This window comes from Podarcis raffonei, chromosome 6, assembly GCF_027172205.1.
Source record: "Podarcis raffonei isolate rPodRaf1 chromosome 6, rPodRaf1.pri, whole genome shotgun sequence".
NCBI lineage: Eukaryota > Metazoa > Chordata > Lepidosauria > Squamata > Lacertidae > Podarcis > Podarcis raffonei.
The window spans coordinates 49,693,730-49,715,364 of NC_070607.1; the positions used below are offsets into that span (position 1 = coordinate 49,693,730).

General features: G+C 49.1%; 2 protein-coding genes across 5 annotated transcripts; one reads left to right on the top strand and one right to left on the bottom strand.

The window, feature by feature from the left end:
* The first annotated feature begins 135 nt into the window (after positions 1–135).
* LOC128415888 (von Willebrand factor C domain-containing protein 2-like) lies at positions 136–4,944 on the top strand. The gene is made up of 3 exons (XM_053392690.1): positions 136–962; positions 3,595–3,724; positions 4,270–4,944. The coding sequence occupies exons 1-3, from the start codon at positions 615–617 to the stop codon at positions 4,452–4,454; spliced, it is 663 nt and encodes a 220-aa protein (XP_053248665.1). The 5' UTR covers positions 136–614; the 3' UTR covers positions 4,455–4,944.
* A 1,464-nt stretch (positions 4,945–6,408) lies between these two features.
* On the bottom strand, positions 6,409–21,318 carry B4GALT2 (beta-1,4-galactosyltransferase 2). Of its 4 annotated transcripts, none has more exons than XM_053392691.1 (7): positions 21,209–21,318; positions 12,961–13,337; positions 11,427–11,662; positions 10,577–10,767; positions 8,746–8,868; positions 8,232–8,336; positions 6,409–6,687 (listed from the first exon to the last, which is right to left on the bottom strand). In XM_053392691.1, exons 2-7 carry the CDS (start codon positions 13,268–13,270, stop codon positions 6,537–6,539), a joined length of 1,116 nt encoding a protein of 371 aa, XP_053248666.1. In that variant the 5' UTR covers positions 13,271–13,337; positions 21,209–21,318; the 3' UTR covers positions 6,409–6,536. The 4 variants fall into 4 exon arrangements, with proteins under 4 accessions (XP_053248666.1, XP_053248667.1, XP_053248668.1 ...); XM_053392692.1 differs by lacking the exon at positions 21,209–21,318 and adding an exon at positions 20,751–20,986; XM_053392693.1 differs by lacking the exon at positions 21,209–21,318 and adding an exon at positions 16,747–16,770.
* Between the last annotated feature and the right edge of the window lie 317 nt (positions 21,319–21,635).

A 21,635-nucleotide genomic window follows, 5' to 3' on the forward strand; every position in this document is an offset into this window, starting at 1 on the left:
TTGAAGCTCTTGGCGCGCCCGCGCTTGCACCCAAGCAATCGGAGGTAAAGAGCAGCCACACGTCGGCCAGTTTTCATCCGGAAGGGGTGCCACTGGCTTTACGCTTTGGCAACAGTACAGTATTGAGAAACTTCTTTCTTTGTCCATTAATGTTCCCAGGAATAGGGGGGTGGGGAGAGAGATCCAGCGCTGCGCGTGTTTTGGAGGCCACGGAGACTGGGAACTGGGGAGACGCAGCATTCGCTCCCCGGATGAGTGTTCGAGGGGTTTGGAGAGGGAGCACAGTGGACTTGTCTTAGCAGGCTTTTCCTGAGGTGCAGATAGGGGGCCAGGTCCCTCCCACCGCCCCGGTCCCGCCCGCTCCGTTGGGGAGGGGGTGCTGTGCCCCTGGGCGGGCTCGGGTTGCAAGAAGGGGCGGGCCGGGCCGGGCGGCGGCTGCACAAAGGCCGAGGCACGCCAGGGCGGTTCTTAGCCGCAGCTTCAGCAGGCAACCTCCCGGCGGGACCCCGCGGGCGGCGTTGGGGCGGACTGGATGCCCACTTTTCCCGCCAGCTCTCCTCTGCTTCGCTTCCCTACTGCTGCTGCTGCTCTGCTCCTCCCTCTCGCCAACTCCCATGCCCGGCATCTGTCCCTCGAGTTCAGCGATGCCCTTTCCGTTGGCACAGCTGAGCTTAGCGCTGCTGCTGACTCTGGTGCCCATCCCAGGACTGGCAGGGCCAGTGACCACGTGCGATGCCAACGGGAGCCTGTACTACGTTGGGGAGTGGTATTTCCTGGACAGTGACCACTGCACCCAGTGCGAGTGCACAGCGGAGGGGCCCGCCTGCGCCCGCACGGACTGCACCGCTTTGCCACCTGCCTGCATTCACGTCAGCCACTACCCCAGCGACTGCTGCCCACGCTGCGAAAGGGTTGGCTGTGAGCACCGTGGACAAGTGTATGAGCTGGGGCAGCATTTCCAGGTAAGGCATTCACGGGAGAATTAGGCAAAGGGGTGGCATGGGTTGGCATGAGAAGGAATCTAGAGCGAGGTGGGCAGGGATGGATATGTGATGGATGGCAAAGTGAGGATATTCAAAAGCAGGAGAAAAGGCAAATGCTCCTGAAAAAGGCACTGCCTAAGAATCGCAAGCGGTCACTTCTGTTTCTTAAATCTTGTTCTGAAAGGGAGGCCTAGGCAGGAGAGTAAGAGACTGGAAGCAGGAATGCTGTGTCTTTATAGTTTCTTCATTACTGGCTGAAGCAAAAGAAAATACAAACAAAACTAATAAATTGCATTTTTCCAAAGTGGGTGAGAAGCACCAAATCAAAAGTGCTCTATGAAGCTGGAGGTGCTGTTAAGATGTTCCCATAAAACCAAAGCTCTTTGATAATTCAGAAGGCAATTTTATTGGCTGTAGTACCTAGCTGAGCATCCTTTGACTAATTGAATTTCATTTTCATCCATTTCTTAGGCCTGACATTGACCTGTTCAGACCTTGCTTCTGGCTATTGTCTGTTGCTGCCAAAAATGTGTGTAGTTTATTTTAGGACTTGAGTCAGACCAAACAATCTCTAGCATGGCTGACTTGGACAATTGAGGGTGGGTGGGGAAAGGAGTATTTTTGGCACTAAGCCTGCACTAGCCGAAGGGAGTCAAATTCTGGCCCTGAGGCTGCAGGTGGAAGATCAAAGCCCTCCATTCCTGGGCTCCATGCCTCTTTGGATAGCACGAATTGAGTGTTTGCAAAAAATAAGTGTATTGATGAAGAAAGGACCAGTTGCTACATATAGTCAAAGAATGGGCAGTGGGGTTCTTCCTAGGTGAATTGTCCATTAGCTAAACACCAAATTATTGTGTGTCTGTTTGATGACTTATCTCTTGGCCTGTCCCATTTACCCAAACACAAAATTCTATTGAAAGGTACACAGAAAGTAAACGCTTTCTGCAAAGCCATATTGAGCCATAATTTCCCCCCAAATAATAACTTTATTATGGCCAACCAAAATATCATATAATAGCAAGCAAGCTTTTGATTATCCAGAACCATTTAGCTGGGGCCTAACTTGCCCTAAAATACTTTGCTCAGCCAAAGCTTCTCAGTTCTTTACTAGGGATGGCCATTTTGCTCTAGGTCCAGAACATCTGGGTTGTGGATACAGTAATATAGGGCTGCTTCCCAGCACCTCCTGGAACTAGGTTATCTTGCATTTGCTTACAAGCAAGACAAGTGCTGTAGATCTAGAGAGAGAAAAGTTCTGTAATTAGGAAGGGTAAACACTTTCCTTTGTACTGTAGGTTTGTAGTAAGAACAAGATATCAACTTGCCAGTGAAGTTGTGCAATCTCCTTCCCTGGAGTTATAAAGATGATCATGGACAATTACATCATTAAGATATGATTTTTGGTGTTAAATGTTGATGTCATCTTCCAGCTTTGTTATTTTAAAGTATTGTGACGAGTGATCTAGAACAAGTGACCAATGTTTTTATTTGCAACCACTTGAACTTCAGTGGAGCCCAGTCTTTATCATCACCCACCCTGAAGGTGTGAAATCAGACAACCAATCTATTAGTTCAGGAGGGAGGGAATTTGACAGAAGGTAGAATCTTGGAACTTTCCCCTTAGGGCAGAGAACAAAAGCATGTGGCTTGGCTAGAATTACCTCATGTTTTGCAAGTGAGAAAGCGAATGAGAGGTGAGGTGCTGAAAATGACTTCAGGATCCTTTGCTGGATATTTTAAGGAGGAGCTTGATTGGTTAATGGGTTCCAAAACACATTCATGGGCCTTTTTAGCATATTGGGATCCTTGATGGTTCTGTGCTACTGGGGACAATCTCTCACTCACTCACAGTTTTCTCTAGTCAACATTTTCTTATGACCAGTCAGTTTCCCCAGTGGCCAGCCGCATGATTATTTGAGAGTAATCTTGAGTTGGCCAGAGCTGACAAGATACACAAAGTCAAGGGAGATTGGGACAGAAGCTTTTCCTCCCTCATTATCTATCAATTCTTGGTTGATAGTGCCATCTGATGGTATAATCCCAGTACTGCTATGGCTATGCATTCAGTTTGGAATGCTGCTTCACACATTACAAAAAAAGGAAGATGATGGGCCTTATATTTCTTTTGTGATCACCCCCTCCCCTGATACTTAAAGCACAGATACAGGTAAGCAAAGATGCAGCCAGGAGCCTAATCCAATTAAGTATCTGAGGCATGAGTTTCCCACCTGCTTGCATACACACATCTCTTTTTGCAAGTTACAGACAGAAGACATGACTAATTCATTCTGGAACTGCAAAATCCAGTCAATTCTGCAACCTGGTGGTGTGGGGTGGATGGGTAACCTATTTCTCTCAGCCTAATTTCATTAGGAGGAAAAGGGGGAGGGAAACAGGGTAGCAGAGGAGGTGCCCTACCCACTTTGACTCTGAACCAGCACACCACTGGCATGCAATTCTGAAGATTCCCAAGGGAATGCAAGTCTCAGAAAAGAATAAGCTTCTGCACCACTGATGCAAAATAGTTCTGGAGCTGCATCATCATCATCATAACCGTGTGCTGTCCACGTAAAGCTGCCTTGCTCTATTGACCAATATTTGTCTCTCACAGCCCTCAGAGTGTGAGCAGTGTACCTGTGACCTAGATGGCATCGCTCGTTGCCTAGTGGCAGACTGTGCCCCTCCGCCCTGTGTCAATCCAGTCTACGAGAAGGGCCACTGCTGCCCCACCTGTGAGGACGGTGAGAAAGACACACCTTCACAGCAAGGGACAAGTGTTCCACTTCAAGCTGTCCAGAAGGGGGAGAGAACTTTGTCTCCCTCGCTGTTCAGGGCCCCTGTCCTACTGGAGCAGGGAAGTGAGAGGAATTGGGCCAAGCTGACCAGACACAAGGTTGCTTAACTGAACAGGAAGCCTCCTACTTAGAAATGATGGTGGGACACCTGGTAGCCCCAACCTCATCTTGAAGGATTTGGCAGGTGTTTGGCCCTAGTGTTAGAGGAGGGGCTCCCCCCAAAATGAAAAATGTCCTCCTGGTACAAAAGCAGCCTGCAGCACAGAACCTGTGGACGAACAGGCACTAGGTGAGCTCCCGGTAGAGGATAGGGGTGCAAGGCTGGAGTAATAATAATTTATAATTTTATTATTTATACCCCGCCCATCTGGCTGGGTTGCCCCCACCTACACACGTACTTTTAAACTGCTTGCCATTTCTGCTTCTAAAAGTCATGATGAGACTTCTGCAAACAATGGCAGACTCTAATACATGGACATGTCTCTCCACAGGGCCCAACTGCTACGTGGATGGGAGCCAGCGACGCGTAATTCCTGCTGGGGAGAGCATATGGGTGGGGCCCTGCACCCGTTGCCGCTGTCATGATGGCCAGGACGCCGGTTACTGGGAAGGAAACCGCTTAGCTAAATGCGAGCGGCTACGGGGATGCCGGGCTACAGGTGCACATCACACCTGAGCTGCTCCAAACACCAAACAATTCCTGGGCCAGCCATTCTTCAGGACCTGCAAGGCTTCTGCTTACCCAGACAAGCCCTAGTGTGCCCTTACACCCAGCCCTGGCCCAACTCCTTCAACCATACACATAAGCAATTGCCAGTCGCAGACCCCTTTCCAGATCTACCCCCTTTCCCTTGACAATGTCTAGAGTTATTACACAGGGGAGTAGCTCATATGAGAAAGCCCGTTTTATTTAGGATGGGTGGGCAACCTGTGGCCATTCAGATATAGCTGGACTCCCAGCTCCCATCAGCTGTAGCCAGCATGGCTAATGGTTAGGAATAATTTAGCCACATCTTGAGAGCTAGAGGTTCCCCATATGATTTAGGGAATCACCCACCAACCACCACCACCTTCCCACTCCAGCTTCAACTAAACATAGCATCTTTTGCTACTATTTAACAGTTTTTCTCTGTGTGTGAGCATCAATAAAAGAACCTTGTAGAATAGTTCTCTCTTGTCTTCTGGGCTGAGTAACTACGCCCAGAGTTTCCTGGGCCAGAAAACCCAGTCCCTGGTTTAAACAAACATGTTGGGGAAGCACAATGAGGTGCCATTCATTTGGAAACGAATTTAATTCTTAATTTTGTACCTTGCCAAGATAGATTGCATAAACCTGCAGTGTTGCCTCTATCCACAGACCCCACCTGAATCCCATAGGCAAGGAGTCTCCCAAGTTTTGAAACTTTATTGAATACAAAAGTCTGATCGTAGTGACCAGTGCTGCATTCACCATAGGCTTGAAAAGGGATCAAAACATTCAAATGTACAAAAGTCACCAACACCTGGGCTGCGCAACACGCTGGTGCCTGGCTTCAAGCCTGGCCCAGCTGCCATCCCAAAGTGGACCGGCGCAGGAGATTCTACCTGCCAGGCACCATAACCAGAGATGAGGGACACCAGCAGCTTCCTAGCTCCAGGAATTAGGCACACGGCCACCATGTGTCATGAGCAGACGGTCGGACCCAGGGGCCTGGCCTCAGGTGGTGGCAGATGGCAGCTTGACAAAGAGGGCACGATGAGTGGTCAACGGCAGGTTGCCTGGCAGATGGCGGGAAGGTTGATTGGTGAGTGAGGGTTGGTATGGGGTAAGTGGGTTGGAGGTGAGAGGTAGGGGACAGGCAGCAAGAAGCCAACTTCACCTTCCTCTGTTTAGTAGCCATGGCCATAGGCCCATCGGTGCCTGTAAAAAAGAGAAGCTAGCCCACACCAGAGAGTAGGCCGAACCATGCCATTTTGATTCCACCCTTGCTGAGAAGTGAAGCACACACTGCCCAACCAATATTCCCCATTCACAGACAGAAGAGCAAACACTGCTAGGAAGAATGACCTGTTGTCCCTTGACAGACAGGCTACCTGTCACACTAACCCAGGAAGCACTCAAGTATTCTAATGAGGGTTTTGTATAAAACACCCCTGTGTTACTGGAGCCAGAAGTGACACCCAGGGCCCAGCAGGGGGACAGCACCAAGCCATGAATGGAGGTGGGCAGTGGCCAGGCCCATGAGAGCTTCTCCTTTGGAAGAGCTTCTCCTCAGCTGGGCACGAGTGAACCACATGGACACCTTGCGAGCTGGCATTTGTCATAAGGCCAGGCCACGCCCTGGAAGGAAGGCTCAAACGGCACTCTTGCACACTGAGAGGAAAGGAAAACAACTACCTGTACTGTACTTCTGGGATCCTTAAGGGATGCCGCTCTGTGAAAAGTTCTGGGAGAGGATAGGGAGGTTCAAGAACCTGCACAAGGTTTCTCTGCTCTCAGTGCCTTCCAGCCAGGAGTGGGGCTTGGCTGTGCCCAGGACCCCTAAGCGCTGCGCCAGGCACCATGACACACTCACACTTCCTCCCCAACCTGTGAAGGGCACTGTGGAGAACTGACTAGTGATCAGGAGATGGGCTTCAGCCAAAGGCCTTTCCCGCATCCCCACAAAGGAGGCAGACAGCTCCTCCAAGCCAGGACACAGTCCTCTGAACCAGTCAGGGCTGGGATCCGCACAGCTCCTCATGCATGGGGCCATGGGCAGAGCCAGGCAGCAAAGAGTCAGCCCCGAGGGGGGCGTGGTGGTGGGCGGCCAATCTCCACGGTTACATTGGTGTACATGGGACGACGAACCACCTCCACCAGGCGGTACTGAAGCGAGCCAATGCCATCGCGTTTCATGGTCACCTTGGTATTCTGGATTTTGGTGAACCTGCCAGGAGAACCAGAGAGAAAGTCATCTTACACATGGAAGTAGGCAGTTAGGTTAATTCAAGTTAAACCTACAAGCCATTCCTTGATGAATGGAATAGAGCAGGCTTCCTCAACCTTGGCCCTCCAGATGTTTCGAGACTACAATTCCCATCATCCCTGACCACTGATCCTGCTAGCTAGGGATCATGGGAGTTGTAGGCCAAAAACATCTGTAGGGCTGAGTTTGAGGAAGCCTGGAATAGAGAGTCTAATGACAGCTCAGGCCACTTGGAAGGATTTTGGGTAGAGCCTTACGTGACATTATCTACGCACAATAAAGCAATTTCTTATGTCAGATTTCCAGCATACAAAGCACTGTGGGACTTCCGAAATGAAATTGTGTCTTCTGGACACATGAACGGACAGTCACCATGCACAGCCCTTCCAGGTTGAAAGTCCCAAGTAACAGAGTGAGCTTCTCCACCCAGAGCTCAGCTGTAAAACAACAGTCCCTGTCAAATGATATAGCAAGGTTGCAAAGTGTGATGGCATCATAGGATCCTGGAGGGCCATGGATGGTGACTGCATTTAGTTCTCATGATAGGTGATTACTACCACCACACAACCTTCTCAAGTGGAATGTCAGGGTCTCATGAAATACGGTTTAGTGTATTGCCCTGAAACCATGCCAGCTGTGGCTTTTCTCTGGTTCCAGACAATAAATGGTAGGGCACAGGACAGGAGTCTATTTCTCTTTCCTTGCCTAAAACTAGCAGAACATAGATTTAACCAAACACACCTGGTGCATGGTTGGGACTCTGATTCATGTCTGTGTCTCTTAGAAGTAAGAGGCAGAGAGTGGAATTAAAACGGGGGGTAGGTCAGAAAGAGAGGAACGCACACGCAGTAATAGAAAACACTCTCTGAGGGAAGGCTAAGGACTTGTAGGCTATCTTGGTTTGTCTCATGGTCATTCTACAGGGAGGCAAACAAATGTGGCCCCTCATGAGGTGTAGAGTAAAGGTAAGGTAAAGGGACCCCTGACCATTAGGTCCAGTCGTGGCCGACGCTGGGGTTGCGGTGCTCATCTCGCTTTATTGGCCGAGGGAGCCAGTGTACAGCTTCCGGGTCATGTGGCCAGCATGACTAAGCCGCTTCTGGTGAACCAGAGCAGCGCACGGAAATGCCGTTTACCTTCCCGCCGGAGCGGTACCTATTCATCTACTTGCACTTTGACGTGCTTTCGAACTGCTAGGTTGGCAGGAGCAGGGACCGAGCAACGGGAGCTCACCCCGTCGCGGGGATTTGAACCGCCAACCTTCTGATCAGCAAGTCCTAGGCTCTGTGGTTTAACCCACAGAGCCACCCGCGTCCCTCGAGGTGTAGAGTAGTATGCTATAAAAGGGAAGAGGCGTCTGGAAGATTATTTTCCATTGGAAATCAGGATGGAAAGCCATTATGTGCCCTGGAAAATGGTGCAGAAATTTTGTGGGAGCTTTCCATCTCCTTATGTAGCTTGCAATGGACTAGGTAGGGAGCTAGCAAGCACATTGTCTTTCTCACCGCTGGGGATTGGGCTCGTTGTGTCGGTCACGCTCGTGCTTGATCATGCGGTAGCGCCCAATGCGGGCATCAGGACGTGACACTTTCATGCCATTAAGCGAGATCCTGTGCAAAGAAAAAGTGCAGCTCAAAGATCAGCAGACAGGTCGGGGGCAAACTCTAAATAAAGCAGGAGTTAGTCCTCACCCTCCAGTCCTCAGCACCCCCAACCCCTTCTGGCTTTCAGAGTATTGGCTCCCCAGGCCTGCTATTTGGCCCTGATTGTTATGTGCTGTGGAATACCTACCTGCCTATGTCCTCCTCTCTCAGATTTGGGAGCATTGTTATAGAAAAGGCAGGTGTTGCATATTGCCACCTGCCATTTGCACAGCTACCCCACCCCAGAAGAGAATGCTGTTCCCTGCCACTCAGCACATTCCCAGGAGACACCACATGGAAAAACAGACTACATGGCTACTACAACCAACTTGCAGAGAACAAGTTCTGGCTAGGCTTGGCCCAGCCTCTCACGCACCGGTTAAAGATGTCGTCATCTTCCCCACCCCAGCCCCAGTACTCGTTAGGGAAGCCATTGATCTTCAGAAACTGTGTCTTGCTCAGGCCAGAGACACCTCCGAAGTAGCCAGAGTATGGCAGCCTGCAGAGGACAAGCAGGAGAGATGGGAATCAGTCAAGCCACGAATGGGTTCAGGAGCACAGAACCTGGGTGGTCCAAGCTACACCTGACACAGTCTAAATCCCAGTTTCCAAATCAGCCATGTGATGTCACCCATTGCTCCCACTGCATCAGGTCTCTCCTAAATCCTTCCCATTTCCCTTCTCCTTAGCTGGAATGCAGGATTCCATTTTATACACACTGTACCTCCTCCGTCTCCTTTTGCCATCTTTGGCAGGTAAGAATATAGGCAACACAGAACATTCACGTGGGGATCCTGTCTGCTTGTTTACATCACCTTCATATAGGTTTTGCAAGCGCCCATTCCATAATGTAGTATCACAAGGACTTCCCTGGAGCATTTCATCTAGTCATATAAGAGGCAGCAAAGTTTAAATTAGGGGTGTGCACCAAACAGAAGATTCAGTTTGGACCTTGAGTCAGTACTTCAGAAAACAACATGCCTAAGTCCCAAGTGCTTCTGAGTTTGGGAAAAACAAGATTTCATTTCCCCTCGTTCACTATTGGGTTGTTGTTTTTTAAGCTATACCTTTCCCCCTTTTTACAGTGGATAAAATTTGCAGGCACATTAGCTGTTCCACAGCAGATTCAGCCAGCCAAATAATTCCAGGGTGGAGATTTTTTCTGTCAGGTACCTTTGAAATTTGATGGGTTTTTTTCTAAGGAAACTTTTCCCCCTCCCCCACTATTGGATGAAATTTGCAGGCATCAGAGTCTCCAAGAAAGATGAATCCTGTCAAATTTCTGAACGATAGCTTCATTGGTTTTCCCACAAGGACAGCCTTCACAGTTTGGGGATGGGTAAAAAGTGTCCACTTAAACTTCCCATGTCTTTTGAGGGCAATTGTTCGGAAAGCAGACATGAAAGAAGTTTCCCTAGGTATGAAACTTGCCAATGGCAGTCAAATTGGTTCAATTTTTGTGAACTAGGGACTTTTAAAGTTAAGCTTGGGAGTCAGGGGACAGAACTAAAAATGATTTCCTTTCCTCCTCACAAAGCACTGGGGTTGAAGACTCCAGGTGAACTCATTCCCTCTGGTTACAAGCTTGACCTGTCAGTCACAGCAAAATCCCGCCCCCCTTACCCTGGCATTTGTTCTACTTCAGCCATTCCACACCCCTTGTGTTTTCCTTATACACTAAGGTTAGCTACATTAGTTTTGCTTTCAGCAGACAATTGTCAGAGTTGTCACGGTGCCATGAGGCACTTTGGGTAATCCCCACTTTGTCTCTGGATCCCTGAAGAGGTTCCACTTTGTCTCAGACAATCCCAGAATCCCTGCAAAGCACACTGCATTGGCTTGGGATTCATCCAAAGCCGTTGTATATCTCCACTTTTAAGTACAAAACCCCTGCAAATTATGAAGAAATGTGACATGGTAGTCTTAAGAATGGGGGAGGTTCCTGTACTGTAATCTGGATAAGAAACACATTTCACAGCTTACAGGTCCCCACAAGGTCCAAGCCACACAGAATGAGAGCACACACTGCAGGAGGGATATTTCTCCCCATACGGTCTCCAACAAGGCAGTCTCAATTATGCTACATTGGCAAGGTAAGTTATGTGTGCAATAAAGTCATACATTTGTCCTTCCATTTTGCCTCTGACACTCTGAACAATTTCAAGGGGCCACTGGCATTTCAAAAAGATCAAAGTGCACAAACTCACCGGAAGCCAAACTTATCCATGGCAACAGCAAAGTGCCGGGGTTGGTCATAACAGCGATAGAGATTCCGGTCATCCATGGGCACTAGGTCAACGTCGCTGAAGATGAAGCAGTCATAGCTCTCATCATCTCGAAGGGCTTCTAGGAAGCCCACATTCAACAGCTTAGCTCGGTTAAAGGTGTCTTCACCAAACTGTATGGAAAGATAATGAAGGACGGGGTCACATCAACTGCCACGACCCTCTTACTCTTACCTGATGCAGCTGGCTGACCTCTCTCTTGTTACATTTCATTGTGAATAACATTCTATTTTTTTCTAGAACTGTTCTATCTCCCTTTATAGATCTTGCAAAGTCCCACCAACTGTATTTCAGGTTTATCGTCATGTCAGAGAGCAGGCCTGATTTTTTTAAATGAGAAGCAAGTGAGAAGCATCTACGTCACATTCCACACTTACCATAGGTGCAAAGTTCATGGTGCATTGTAAGGCCCACACTCTGCTTCCCCCACAAAGCAGGAAGCCTTTGCTTCCAATCAGAACAGAGATGCATATATTCATGAAAACTAACATACCGCTTTCCCTAATCAGGTTCCTCTCAAGGGAACCAGATGGACCTATGTTCTAAACCCAACCATCTTGCTCTCTTCCGCATCTGTGGTGCCATTAGGACAGAATTTTGGGTCAGATATCTAGGCCCTACTCCTTCTGCTTTGGAGCACAGCAGGGCTGGAACACCATATTTTGACGTAATGCACATTACCATCTGAAGGGGTTGCCCATGAGACCATTCAGTCCAGAATGCTCAATGACCCAAGTGCACCACTGCCCCCACATTATCATTCTCTACGCACCTGGTTAATTATATAGATGCCGTAAGACACCTTCTGGCGCCGTAGAATCGGGTGCAGGTAGTGCAGCCAGTACTTGAGGTGGTGCTCCCGGTGCCGGAACGGAATGAGGATGGCCACCTTCTGGCGAGGCACACAGTCTGGGGGAGAATACTTGCCGCCCTCCCGCACATCTGGGTTTTCCCGTTGCACCCGCTCCATGCTCATGGGAGTGCTGAACTCGATAAGGAGCCGGCCCACTGCAGGAGAAAGGATTCCATTATCTATGCATCAGCCACAGCCTCTTGACTTACACAAACAGCTCATGTCCCTTTCACCAGCCAAGTTGGCAGGGCACTGCCCAGAAAAAAATCAGCAAAGAAACCTAAAAACCGAAACATGTATCAAGCATAGAGACAGCAAACAGTCAAAGCAGAGTTAACTCGAATACCCAGCTAAGTGATTCAGAGTTAAGAGGAAAGGTTGTTGCTTGTTGCAGATTGCATTGTTTAATAAAAGTTTTAGCCCGAGTTAAATATTAATACAGTCATACCTTGGGTTAAAGTAGCTTCGGGATGAGTATTTTCGGGTTGGGCACTGCGGCGACCTGGAAGTAACGGAGCGCGTTACTTCCAGGTTTTGCCGCTCGCACATGCGCAGGTGGTCAAAATGACGTCACGCACTTGCACGGAAGCAGCGAATTGTGACCTGCGCACGCACAGACGTGGGTTGCATTCACTTCAGGATGCAAACGGGGTTCTGGAACGGATCCTGTTCACATCCAGAGGTACCACTATACCAAAGCTTATGCTTCAACTCTTTATCCACCTGTCAGGAATAAGGGTATTAAGTTCTCTATGCCTTAAATGTTTTGCCCCCTAGGGTGAGGAGATGCTCTATTTTGGTTTTCACCAACCAGGTGCTCTCCAGATGTTTCTGCGCTACAAGTTTCATCAGCCACAGCCAGTCCAATACATCTGGAGGGCATCAGGTGAGTGAAAGCTGGTCTACTTCGTGCATTCATTAGAAGAGATCAGCATAAGAAGGAGCTAACCCTTGTAGCCCCTACTAAGCCATGTTTGTGCAGAAGCTGAGCCCTTTCCCCAATTACTTGTAGCCCACTTGCAGAAAGGCACCAGCTAGGTACAGTGGGGCTGGGAAAGAGACAAGGAGTTGCCATGGCAAAAAAGGAAATAAAAAGTCTGCTATCTGATCACTGTAAATATACTAAGAACACTATTCAGTTTGCCAGCTTTCAACAAATACTGTCCACATATTCCCAACTGTTTTTCCACTGCAGGATTGGCTCCAATGGTAGAGGCTATTGGAGCCTATGATTTGCAATACCATGCCTGTTCTGCAGATTCCTAGATCTTCTAGTTCCTATTATCAGGAGCCAAAGCCACTTGACATATTTGCATTGACAGGCAACAGAGACAGGGAAACAGCAGGTGGCAAGCAGGGCACAAATAAACCCAATAAGTGCAATACAGTTTCCCAATAAAGGGCCTTCTGTAGGACATGGCATGAGGCAGACAGAGCTCATCTGTAATCTTACCTAGGCCAGGAGGCATCTCTGGACAAGGTGGTAAGGGCTTCTCGGTGACAGTGCTGTTCATACTGACGGACTTCACACTCGGGGCCAGGAGCTCAGGGCCCAGAGGCCCGGCGGTCCCGTTAGGCCGAGAGACGTTGACGTAGGGCAGAGTGCGGGAGGAGTTGCGCATATTGAAGCGGCTGAAAAAGTCCAGGCGCTGGGCGTAGACATCAAAGTAGAGGATCATGATGATGAGGAAGTGCAGTAAACATAAGAGCAGCACAGCTTTGCAGATCCTCTCCAGGGTCACTCCCACCAGCAATCTGCTCATCTTCTGGGCACAGGCCAGCCAGCATCAGGGGGGCACAGTGTAGGGGGCTCTGGCCCAGGCACCAAGCCTGTTTGGGAAAGATGGAGGGGTCAGCAAATACACCTCCCCTACTAGCAGCACCCACCAAACACTCTCATAAGAGCACAGTGTGTTAAAGGCAAGCAAGTACTACCCCTTCTGTCTTCCCCACAAATTTTGGGCATGTTTCATGGGGAAAGGGTGGCCATCCTATCACTACCATCACCCACAACCTGCAGAATGACTATGCATGCTTACACTATGGCATTGATTCCAGTCTAAGTAGATGAGCTTTTTCAATCTAATAACTCTCCTGACATTCTATCTCCCCCTATAAAGAAATGTTGGCAAATGGGCAAGAAGCAGCCCAGCCAAAGAAACAAAAACAAAAGAGATGAAGGGCTGGCACTCAACAAGGGGTTATTAAGAAGGAAGGAGAGGGCTTCCCACTTGCCAGCACTGATATCCTCCTGCCCTTAACATCAGAAATGAAAGAAGGGCAGGTGTCCCTTGAGCTTTGGGGAGGGCAGACACAGGAATCAAGAGGGGAATGATCCAAGTTAGGCAATGCATCCCTTTCCAGGGATCAGGGCCTGTCTTATCTCTCCAACAGCAACTCAGATACCAGCTCTGGAACTAGACCTTTACCACAACAGACCAGCACCCCCTACGCCCCCTTTTCTGTATTCAATTATCCTTTGCTCCCTCAAAGACCTACATCCTGCACACACAGACATGACAGATAACACAGATCAATCACCCATCATCACACCTCTTATCAGAAAAAGGCACCAGTTCCACAGCATTTGGAAGGGAACAATTCTCAACAGGAGCTTTATTTAAGAGGGACTGTCCCACTTTCACTTTGAAATCCTGCCATCCCATGCTGGAGTCCCTTTTGTGTGTGTGGAGGGGATAAAAAAAGGCAAGCTGGATCTAAGGCACAATTGCACACATGTGGAGAGTGTCTGATCTTATCCTTATCAGCAGGATCCCCCCTCATCTATGACAACGAATTTGTAGGATAATAGCAGAAAGCAGGCAGAAAGAACAGAACGCAGAGCAGGGCTGCACTCCTCGCCCCACTTATCTGGAAGTAAGCCCCACTGTGTTTAATAGGACTTGCTTCTAAATAGATGGATGCGGGTGGCACTGTGGTCTAAACCACTGAGCCTAGGGCTTGCCGATCGGAAGGTCGGCAGTTCAAATCCCCGCAACGGAGTGAGCTCCCGTTGTTCGGTCCCAGCTCCTGCCCACCTAGCAGTTCAAAAGCACATCAAAGTGCAAGCAGATAAATAGGTACTGCTCCGACAGGAAGGTAAATGACTTTCCTTACGCTGCTCTGGTTTTGCCAGAAGTGGCTTAGTCATACTGGCCACATGACCTGGAAGCTGTCTGCAGACAAACGCCGGCTCCCTCGGCTTATAGAGCGAGATGAGCGCTGCAACCCCAGAGTCGTTCGCAACTGGATCTAACGGTCAGGGGTACCTTTACCTTTACTTCTGAATAGGAATGGTTAGGATGGCACTCTTAGGATTCCCAAGGAGTCTGAAGTCTAATTAGAGAAGTAAATTTTCTGGAAATATTGAAGCCATGATTAAAAAACCCAGGGTTTTTTCCACCACTACCTCAAAATAGACATTTCTGGGGACCCTGAAACATTTGCAATACTTTTGAAATGCACTATGCAGATTGAGGGGTGTTAGGGGAGGAGGAGTACCTCTGGCAGCGGACTCATAATGCTCTTTCTGGGAAAGTTTGTCCGTGTTTGGTTCCCACCCTGCACTCAGCTCTCACCTGTGGCTCCTATAGGCTGTCAGAATGTGACAGTGGCACACTCCAGGAAATGGCTTCAACTGGCCAGCTAAACCAGGTAAGGGTGGCCAATGGATCTCAAATCCTCAGTAAGTTAAAGACTTTCCCTGCATGCAAAGACAGGCTCCAACATGTTCAGCAGAAGAGACCAATAGTGGGCCAAATGGTCAAGAAGGCTGTAAGGAACCTAGCATCTCTTTGGTTCTGCCAGTTTATGAGGAGCAGGCAAAACACTATACAGAGAGAATAAATCATCAACATTATAGCAAGACAAAGAATATTATTGTCTCCTCCAGACCTCCAAAGTGTCAAGCAGACATAAAGCACTCAATTCCATAAAAAGAACTGAGAGGGGGAAAGAGGGTGACCAATGGATACTACATGGAATTTAATCAGTCTCATTTTCAGAGGTATTGCCATCAGTTTCCGCTTCTTAATATCTGTCATCATATTTATCAGAGACTTCTAAAACCTCTACTTTCTCCACTCACACCCACAGTCCTTTGAGGCCCAGGCAAGAGCACAGAAACAAACCCAACAACTGTGCCAACAAGAGGAAGCCCACAAGCAAAGTAACTGGATCTTTCTCATGTCAATTGCAGTGCCTCACAGAGGTAGCAATGCAACTTGCTTTTGCATTTGAGAATTGTGCTTTCAGTGTGCAACTCATGACCTGCTTATTCTAAGTGTACAGGAATAATATTGTAAGGATCTTGTACTGTACAAAGTCTTACATAAAAGTATTCCTATTACGTAGTTTTTAGATATCATTTTTTGGGGTAAAACTCTATCCACCATTCCAAAAGAAAATGTTTCATAAGTCTATTTTTTCACTTTTAGGGGCAGGGGAAGGCTTTTTGGTGTGGAACTGGGTATCCCCCCAAATATTTTTGTTTCCCTGCCCAGACCTTCATAATCCCTGTCAGGGAAAAGTGCAGGGTATAAATATATAATCATCATCATCTCAAGTTAAAAGGTAAAGGTAAAGGTACCCCTGCCCATACGGGCCAGTCTTGACAGACTCTAGGGTTGTGCGCTCATCTCACTCTAGAGGCCGGGAGCTGGCGCCGTCTGCAGACACTTCCGGGTCACGTGGCCAGTGTGACATCGCTGCTCTGGCGAGCCTGCACCAGAGCAGCACACGGAACGCCGTTTACCTTCCCGCTATAAAGCGGTACCTATTTATCTACTTGCACTTAAAGGTGCTTTCAAACTGCTAGGTGGGCAGGAGCTGGGACTGAAAGACGGGAGCTCACCCCGCCGCAGGGATTCGAACCGCCGACCATACGATTGGCAAGTCCTAGGCACTGTGGTTTTACCCACAGCGCCACCTGCGTCCCTGAAATATCAGCTTAAAAATAATAATAAACCTGCTCCTTTAATTCATTCTAGCTGTTTGAAATGTTAGGAAGTACTGAACATGGGATTGTGTGTAAGTAGGTTTTGTTAGAACAGGGGTGGAGAACTTTTGGCCCTCCTGGCGTTGATGGAATACAACACTCATCATCCCTGTCCACTGTCCATTTCTGTGGTGGGGCTGATGGGTAGTTCAGAAACATCTGGAGGGCCAGGGGTTCTGCATCCCTGTGTTAGAAGAAGAATAAAGTCTCTATAACAATAGATTTATTTATTTTGAGTCTTACCTTATGCCAAAGTCAAACATTTCACTGCACACACTGCCACTGATGGAAGGAAATAGGAGTTTTCAAGTAACTACTTCAGGCACCACGACAAAGCATCTGGCTCTCAGCTTAATACAGAGGAAAGTTATAATAAGCTGTTTCATTCAGGCAAATGCTGGGCTAATCACAAAGCATTTAGCACGTCAGACAGCTGCATATTCAGTACATTCACCCACATACCTTAATCCCATAAAATCTCTTTCATCCTTTGTGACTGAAACAGCAGACTTTCTGCCTTACTACTGCACTATAGAGTTCTATGACCCTCACAAAAAGGGAAGAAGCCAATAGCTCTCTCCTTACATGGGGAAGCAGTGAATAACAGAATCATAGAATACAAGGGACCACGAGGATTATCTATTCTAGTCCAACCATCTGCAATGGAATCTTTCACCCAACATGGGGCTCAAACCCTTGACCCTGACCCTGAGATTATGAGTCTCATGCTCTTCCAATTGAGCTGTCAGAATAAATTTTGGTTTTGAGTGTGGGAGTAGTCACTCTTTCCAAAATATGTATGCACAAGAAAACACTCCTGTATTCATTTTACAACAATCAGTTGATCATCACTACTTCCCTTCCACCTCCAAATTCACAACGACTGTGGGCAGTGTCCAACGCTCCTGTTCCACTGGTACAAAAGACCTTGTGCTAATGTAATGGAACCTCCTCTCCCATTCAGCTCCACATGCACTCTCAAAATCAGCTCTGGAGGATTGGGGTACCCTCTGGAGAAGATTTTGGGGGAACACCAGGGGTAGGAGAAGAAACAGAAGTGCCACTGTGCCAGCAGGACTCTGTTGATGCTGCTTTGGATGCAACCCTAACGGATAGGAATCTTCACTTCATCCAGGTCTAGATCACACAGCCAACAGATTAAATTGTAACACTCTTCCTAAGGATCTATCATCTGACCTGAAGGTTTGGAGCGAGGTTGAATGCTTTCCCATGGGGAAAAATGCATGCACAAAGTAATGTAAATGTCAGGGAAAGCATGGATTTCTCCCAAACATCCACATTTCTATGTGCAGGGAGTTTTTATATCAGCTGTGAGCTAGGGGTTGAAAAGAGTTGAACTAAAATGACAGCGTTCACCCTGGCACACAAACCACAGCTTTTCACAACTTCTGAAATACATGCTGGGACATTATATGGGGATAGAACAGAAGTCTTGAGTCCTGGATCTTTTGCACTAGGTCCTAGATCTCTTGCCCGCCTCTTTTTTTTTTTTTTTTGCAAAACCACTTTGCTTGCAGGCTAGCTTTCCCTTTGAAAGCGAGCCTAAATTTAAACCTACACATGAACGGAAATTAACATATGCAAATATATATCATGGGCATGTGCCCTGAGTATTTTAAGGTACTAGTAATGCCCCTAGGTATGTTTATTGTGAATGCAGCAGAGTGGAAAAAGGATTTATAAGGCACTCTCATTTAATTTTAACCTTGCATGTCCCAATCATCCTACTTACTTGCTCCAGGACACAATGAGGAAAGTGCAATGAGAGGAACAATATAAACATCTGAGCTGAAGCAACAATTCCCATTCCAGAGATTCACACATCTCACCTGCCACTACGGCACACCCAACAAAGCATACACTAAGGAGAGCTCAAGAGCAGAAGACAACATTCTGATGGTTCGGGGAATGAAAGAAGCCCCATACAAATTTGCAGCTTCCTTGCCAAACCAACCGACACCAGCACCACTGCTGTATATGGGTCATGCTCCAAGCCAAAGCGGGCTGCAGAGCACATCACACTGGTCTCAGGGCCATGTAGCTTCCTAACGGTTCGCAGTGGGCCGGGTGCACTTGCTCTACTCAACCACATTGCAGAGCTGGAATCTCAAAAGTAGCCATTTCTCAGAACATGTGCCAGGACAGCATCCCAGTGCCTTGCTGAGTCTGCTGGAGGAATAACCTCACCAGAGTTTGCTCTATTCGTGGTGAAGATAACAAGGCCTTGCTTAAATGGAAGGGTGTGGGGAACCTCAGAGGCAGTTTTACGGTAGCGCGACCAGTTTGGCCGCACTAGGCACTGGCACCACAGGGGGCACCACAACAGTGATGTAGAACGGGGCACGAGAGGTGGGGGGCACCAAAGTTTAGCATCACACAAGGTGCCACTGAGATTTGGGGATCCAAAGTCTGCCACTGGGAACCTGAAGATTGAGAAAACCAGTCCAAACACATCTTTGTTCACAATAAGATGGCTCCTCTTAAGGAACAAAATATCTCAAAACAGAATATGTGGATACACATTGGCATCCTAGAAACACCACGTTTTACCTGTCAACCAGATGTCTCTTGTCCTAAAGCAGCCCTTGTCAACATAGCACCCTCCAAAGTTTTGAACTATAACTCCCAAACAGCCCTTAGATGGCACATGCTAGCTGGGCCTGGTAGAGGTTGTAGTCCATAATGTAATTCCTTCAAAATTATGGCTTTCCTGCACTCTGGCTAGTGGAGTGGCTGCCAAAGGAATATAATTATCTCCTCCCAGGAGCTTTGCTGGTCCCCGAGTTCATCCTCAGATACTTCCTTTGCCAACCTACATCCACTGCATTCAAGAAAACCCTTGGCCTCCTCTCACGCAAGAGGATGAGAAACAGAGGCAGAAGTCAGAAACTGCTTAAGTGGCAACTTGGCCCGTGTGTCAGAGACTGCTCATCTCAGGAGCAAGAAAGACTATTTGTGAAGCTAGTACACATTGCAGGAGCCCATTAGCCACCATCTTATTCCTAGGATATTTATCTACAGCAGCCTCTTAAATGAGATGGCATCCCAGGTCTGCCTGTGTTTTCCCTCACAGGAGTCTCTCCATTCCTTTCCCCTCGATTAAGTATGTAGCTGGATATCCCATTGTACAAACAGAGTGCAGGCAAGCTGTGCAAAATACAAGTTAGCAAAGCTGGAGAGATGGGCTTTTGCAATGTTAACAATCCACTAATGGAGCCAGACTGCAGCTGGGCTGCTCCTTGGCTGTGAATAATTTATCTGGAAATTCAGTCTTGTCTTCTGCCTGATGATTACCAAAGAGAGCAGACACCAATGTTTATACAATTTGTGGGCATTAAAAAATATCCAGGTTTTAACTGGAGTCAGAAAACATAGTCTTGGGTCAATAATGTTCCTTGCTGACCTGACTTGGCATAAGCATCCCTAACAGTTACCTGTTTTGGAAAGTTACCTATCTACCTATCTGTGAAAACAGGAAAGTGAAACATTCGTTAAGTGGTGCCTGCAGGAAGGCACAGGCAGCACAGAGCCCCCTGCTTCCCAGGCACACACATTTCTAGGCTATATATAGTGCTAGCCCCTAGTCCCATATGGGCTCCCAAGGGGCAACAAAACCAGTTGGCTGAAGAGAAGCCCATGGGGAAGCTCTGGGAAAGGTAAGTGGATGCCAGCCAAGGGTTGCTGTTGTGTGTGTGTTTATTCCTCTCTTCTTCTTTTTTTGCAAAACTGATCCAAAAGACAGCAACAAGGCCATTCTGTTCCACACAGAGCACACAGCCTGGTAAACATATACAAGCTCCATTATTTTCCGCCTGGGCTGCCTTGGCTGTGAGGCCCCTCGTTCCTAAAAGCAGCTGCCCCTTCCCTTTTCCTAAGAGAAAGGCTACATTGTTTCTCCACGGATCCCCCTGCCTGGAACAGGAAATCCCCCGTCTTGTCAGGAACCTCAAACGGGTAGAAGAACCTCAAAAGTGATCCGGCCCAGAGGCGGAGGGGCTGAGAACAAGCTTGTGCAGCAGGTGCCAGAGCGCCCCCCTCCCCAATTCCCAGGCGGCCCAGACACAGCCCCAGCCTTTCTCTGCTCGAAGAAGCGCCTTGGGGATTGTGCAGGAGCCATCTTGGGGGAGGGGGAGCGAGGCTGGCTGGGGGAGGGGCTCAAGTGCCAGCATCCTAGAGATACGCGCAGACAGACAGCCAGAGGCACACCTTTACTCTCGCCCACGTACCTGCTTGTAAACAGACATCCGTGCACAACTGTTATCTAGAGACACGCATCTACGCTGCACACCACCGAGAACTGGTACACGCGAGAGCATCCATCCGCGCCTCTCGACACACCTATGCCCAAGCCCATCGGTCCACACAATGCCCAGTTTGCCCAGGAGTGGGCGATCAGACGAAACATGGCTGAGGTGCCGGAGGAAGCGCCCCGCCTGGGGATGCGCCCCTGAACCCCGGAGGTGGGTGCAGGTGATGGAGGCGCCGAGAGGAGCCGTGTGAGGAAGACCTGCTGGGAACACACCCAGCCCCTTCTCCACAACAAAAGGAGGCTGGCGGCCGCAAAGGCAGGGTCTCTCTCTTCGCCCACCCGCCCGCCCGCCCGCGATGGGTGCAGCCCCTCTGGGCTCCCCGCCCCCGAGCAGCGGACTCCCTCCCCGGCTCGGCCCCGCTCGCTCCAGCTCACCGCCTGCTCGTTCCCGGCCGCGCCGTGCGCTCGTGGTGCCGCTGTCTCTCGGCGCCCGGGCCGGGCGGCTCAGGGGACGGCGCGGCGGCTCCCCCGGCCCCAGCCCGGCCCGGCCTCAGAGCGGGCGGCTGCCCGGCCAGCTGCAACAGCGGCTCCTGCGCCCCATCCCGGGCAGCACAGCGGAGCCCAGGCAGGACGATGAGCGGCGCCCACACCGGGGAGCGGATCAGGCCTGCTTGGGCGCGCCGGCAGCTCCGCCTCCTGCGCGCTCAGCGCCGCCCCTGCCAGCTCCGGCCAGCCATTCCCAGCCAGCCCGCTCCCCGGGCCGCCGTCTCCGCCGCCGCCGCCGCCGCCCTCGTCAGCCCCGTTTAGTGCAACAGGACGGGGGGCTGCTCTCCAAGAAGTCACGTGGGAGATTAGGGAACGC

Excerpts from the sequence above, each read along its gene's own strand:
- LOC128415888 (XM_053392690.1), top strand. The coding sequence starts at position 615 with ATGCCCGGCATCTGTCCCTCGAGTTCAGCGATGCCCTTTCCGTTGGCA. Across the intron at positions 963-3,594 it reads AGCTGGGGCAGCATTTCCAG|CCCTCAGAGTGTGAGCAGTG; the intron begins GTAAGGCATTCA and ends TGTCTCTCACAG. Across the intron at positions 3,725-4,269 it reads CTGCCCCACCTGTGAGGACG|GGCCCAACTGCTACGTGGAT; the intron begins GTGAGAAAGACA and ends GTCTCTCCACAG.
- B4GALT2 (XM_053392691.1), bottom strand. The coding sequence starts at position 13,270 with ATGAGCAGATTGCTGGTGGGAGTGACCCTGGAGAGGATCTGCAAAGCT. Across the intron at positions 8,869-10,576 it reads ATGGATAAGTTTGGCTTCCG|GCTGCCATACTCTGGCTACT; the intron begins GTGAGTTTGTGC and ends TGTCCTCTGCAG. Across the intron at positions 8,337-8,745 it reads GATGACGACATCTTTAACCG|GATCTCGCTTAATGGCATGA; the intron begins GTGCGTGAGAGG and ends TTCTTTGCACAG.